Source organism: Delphinapterus leucas, chromosome 7 (assembly GCF_059928025.1).
Source record: "Delphinapterus leucas isolate spDelLeu-1000000601 "Yukka" chromosome 7, BTC_Dleu_Yukka2, whole genome shotgun sequence".
Taxonomy (NCBI): domain Eukaryota; kingdom Metazoa; phylum Chordata; class Mammalia; order Artiodactyla; family Monodontidae; genus Delphinapterus; species Delphinapterus leucas.
In genome coordinates this window covers 8958890-8963353 of record NC_143135.1, presented here as the reverse complement: position 1 = coordinate 8963353, position 4464 = coordinate 8958890, and the positions used below count along the sequence as shown (strand labels likewise).

The following is a 4464-nucleotide window of genomic DNA, read 5'->3' as shown; positions in this document are numbered from 1 at the left end:
TTTATTATATTTATTTTATTTTTGGCTAGGTTGGGTGTTCGTTGCTGTGCGCGGGCTTTCTCTAGTTGCGGCGAGCGAGGGCTACTCTTCATTGCGGTGCGTGGGCTCCTCATTGCAGTGTCTTCTTTTGTTGTGGAGCACGGGCTCTAGGCGCCCGGGCTTCAGTAGTTGTGGCTCGTGGGCTCTAGAGCGCAGGCTCAGTAGTTATGGCACATGGGCTTAGTTGCTCTGTGGCATGTGGGATCTTCCCAAACCAGGGCTCGAACCCGTGTCCCCTGTGTTGGCAGGCAGATTCTTAACCAATACACCACCAAGGAATCCCTAAGGATACTTTATTAAGTGGAATTTTGGAACAGGGAGATGAACCAGAGGCTTGCTCCATCCATTCCACAAATCAGTCTGATGTCTCAGTTCCTCCATGAATGGTGTGGTTCTCCCTTTTGGGATAGATGTCAATTAAAGTGCAGACTGTTGGACTTCCCTGGTGGCACAGTGGTTAAGAATCTGCCTGCCAGTGCAAGGGACACGGGTTTGAGCCCTGGTCCAGGAAGATCCCAAACCACAGAGCAACTAAGCCCGTGCACCGCAACTCTGAGCCTGCGCTCTAGAGCCCGTGAGCCACAACTACCGAGCCTGTGTGCAACAACTGCTGAAACCCACACGCCTAGAGACCCGTGCCTCGCAACAAGAGAAGGCACCACAATGAGAAGCCCACGCATTGTGAAGCCCACGCACTGCAACAAAAAGTAGCCCCCTCTTGCCACAGCTAGAGAAAGGCCGCACAGCAACGAAGACCCAACACAGCCAAAAATAAATAAATAAATAAATAAATTTATTAAAAAGAAAATGCAGACTACCTGGTGTTCTGTGTATCATTTAGTTTTTGGAAAAAAATTTTAAGGTGAAACCTGCTATTTCCCCTTTTTCTTTAACATTATAGTTTTGATGCATTTTTTCTGTCTTTTTGTGCCCTAGCTCTTTAAGATTTAGCTATAGTACTCTAGTTAGACGTTTTCTACAAATTATTTTGTCCCCTAGTGATAAACCCTTTTTAAGATTTCCAAGTTTTTACTACTTAACCAGTGCTGCAGTGAAATCCTTTGTATATTGCTTTGTGCATGTGGATGAGAGTTTCTCTGGGTTATGAATCCAGGAATGACATTTCTGGGTAATAGCTATGAGTATTTTCAATTCTACAGGCTTTTGCAAATTGCTCACCTAGAGAGATTGTACCAGTTAATGTTGTCACTTATGCAATTTCATGTTCTTGTCATCACTTGGTTCAGTCAGATGTTTTAGTATTGCCAATCTGATGGACATAAAATTATATTTTGTTGTGATTTTAATTTGCATTTTCTTGGTTACTACTAAGGTTATGTAATGTGTCAAGAGTTCACTGGCCATTCTTTTGTGTATCCAATTTTGTGAAATGACTGTTCGTAGTCTGTAAATTTTTTTTTTTTCTACCAGGTTGTTGGCCTTTTCCATACTGGTTTTCAGTGATTTATATGTTTCATGCAAGACTCTGTTGTTTTATTAGTTTCAGATACTATGTCTTCTCCCGTTTGTGGCTTGTATTTTCAGTTTGTTATGGTCTCGTGATGCACAGATTTTTCTTGCAGAATTTATCAGTTCTTTTCTTAATGTTTTGTGCTTTTGTGTCTTGTTTAAGAACTCCTTCCTTACCTTGAAGTCAGAAAGATATTCTAATTTTTTTTCTAAAAATTTTAAATATTTGCTTTTCATACTTAGGTCTTTTAATCACTTGGAATATATTATTGTGTTTACTTTTAAATAGTGACCTAATTTTATTTTTTTCAGCACCATTTGGTGAATAGCTATTCCTTCCTCCAGTGGTTGTAATATTATCGCTGCATATATTAAGGTTTCAAATATGCATGAGTTTCTTTTAGATTTCATATTTTGTTCTATTGGTCCGTTTGTCCATCCCTGTGGCTATAGCATGCTATTATTATTACTTTAGCATGCTATTATTGTTACTTAAGAATATAACATGCTTGGTATATGGTAGGATTTGTCTTCAAAAATATTACTTTTTAAAAAAAATATCTTTACTGTTTTTGGCCCTTTTCTCTTACACGTGTTATAGAATCATAAAGTTCCCAAGAACAGATATTCAGATTTGTATTGGAATTGCAGTGGATAGACAGATTGTTCGGGGATGTCAATGAAAAAATTAACCAAGAGTCAATCTAAGAAAGAACTGGAAAATTTTATTTAAGCCAACCTGAGGATTATAACCCAGGAGACAGTCTTTCAGAAAGCTCTGAGGACTATTCCTCTGTTAGAGATCAAAGCACAGTTTTATAAGTTTTTGAGACAAAGGGTCATACATCAAAGTAACATAGTCCAACAAGGCAGAGTTGTGAGTTATTGTGACCCCTTACAGGATTGAGAAAGGAATGTTATCTTCTGAGGAGTTACCTTCCTGGTGCCAGGAGGAAATTGCTTTGTTTGTTTGTTTGTTGTTTCTTTTTGCAAGGAGGCATTGCTGTGTGTTCTAAGGGGATCTAGTTAACGCATAATGCAGATGCACAATGCACACTGAAAGGGCAGGGTAGTGGCTCAAACTGCAGAGGAAAACTTTATGTTAAATTTTTCTTATCTTGACTTAATTTATTCCATCAGGGAGCATTAATTTCTTTATGACATCAAATCTTTCTATTCATGAATATGTGACATTTCTCCTTTTGGTCTTTACACTTGCTATTCCCTCACCTAGAAAACTTTCTTTTAGAAAGCTCCCTTGTTCGTTTACCTCCTTGGGTCTTTGCTCAAATGTCACCTCATCAGAGATGATTTCCTTGAATAAAGTAGTCTCCTTCTCACCCTCCTCTATCTTTTCAAAGCACTTGTAATCATTTGACATACTATGTATGGCTGAGTATTTTTAAATTGTCTTTCTTTCACTCAGTGGAATTAAGCTTCATGAAAGCAGGGTCTCTTTCCTCGCTACCACCCCAACTCATAGAAAAGTGCCTGGCACATACTAGGTACTCAGTGTTTTTTGTGTGAATGAGTTTCTGTAGGATATTATCTTTTCCTTCATAAAGAAGTTATCTATTTACTGTTAGATTTTATCTTAGCTCTTAGTTTTCATTGCTAGTGTATATGACAACTTAAAAAAAAAAGACATTTTCTAGTTGTTTGCTACTGGTGTACAGAACAGAATTGTTTTTGTATATTATTTTATGTCTAGTATTTTATTGAACTCTTATTCTAATAATTTGTCTAGATTCAGTTTGATTTTTCTATACAGAATTTTATTTTCTATAAGTAAGAAAAACATTTAGGTATCAGTTTTATTCCCCAAATCAAATTTTAGTTACCTATACAAGTGTTTTGTAAATTATTGATATTACTATTTTAAAGAAACTTGCTCACTCTTTCCGTGCCTAGCGCAGCCATGGCTCGTGGTCCCAAAAAGCACCTGAAGCGCGTAGCAGCTCCAAAGCATTGGATGCTGGATAAACTGACTGGTATGTTTGCTCCTCGTCCATCTACCAGTCCCCACAAGCTGAGGGAATGTCTCCCCCTAATTATTTTCCTAAGGAACAGACTTAAATATGCCCTAACAGGAGATGAAGTAAAGAAGATCTGCATGCAGCGTTTCATCAAGATTGATGGCAAGGTCCGCACTGATATAACCTACCCTGTTGGTTTTATGGATATCATCAGCATTGACAAGACTGGAGAGAATTTTCGTCTGATCTATGACACCAAGGGTCGCTTTGCTGTTCATCGTATTACACCTGAGGAGGCCAAGTATAAGTTATGCAAAGTGAGAAAGATCTTTGTGGGGACAAAAGGAATCCCTCATCTGGTGACCCATGATGCTCGCACCATCCGCTACCCTGATCCCCTCATCAAGGTGAATGACACCATTCAGATTGATTTGGAGACCGGCAAGATTACTGATTTCATCAAATTTGACACTGGTAACCTGTGCATGGTGACTGGAGGTGCTAACCTGGGAAGAATTGGTGTGATCACTAACCGGGAGAGACATCCTGGTGCTTTTGATGTAGTTCATGTGAAAGATGCCAACGGCAATAGCTTTGCCACCCGGCTCTCCAACATTTTCGTTATTGGCAAAGGCAACAAACCATGGATCTCTCTTCCTCGTGGAAAGGGTGTCCGCCTTACCATTGCTGAGGAGAGAGACAAGAGACTGGCGGCCAAACAGAGCAGTGGAGAAAATGATCTCTAAGTGACGTGATTGGGAAAGTCTTTGTACTTAGAGATAACGCTACATAATTAAAAGCCTCTTTAGTGTTAAAAAAAAAAAAAAAAAAAAGGAACTTGCTGTATGGTAACTCAATTCTAATGCTGCTTTCTAATTTGAGGATGAAAAAGGATTTCCCTTTCCAAACTTGCTATAAGATCCATTTTTCTTAGACTTTTGAGTTTTAATTTTCTCTCTGGTCAGCACCTTTAATAGTA

The 4464-nt window shown here is 38.8% G+C and overlaps 1 protein-coding gene across 1 annotated transcript; it reads left to right on the top strand.

The window, feature by feature from the left end:
* Positions 1–3401: 3401 nt before the first annotated feature.
* On the top strand, positions 3402–4246 carry LOC111183841 (small ribosomal subunit protein eS4, X isoform-like). Its single transcript, XM_022591712.2, has one exon. The coding sequence runs from the start codon at positions 3428–3430 to the stop codon at positions 4229–4231; it is 804 nt and encodes a 267-aa protein (XP_022447420.1). The 5' UTR covers positions 3402–3427; the 3' UTR covers positions 4232–4246.
* Positions 4247–4464: the final 218 nt, after the last annotated feature.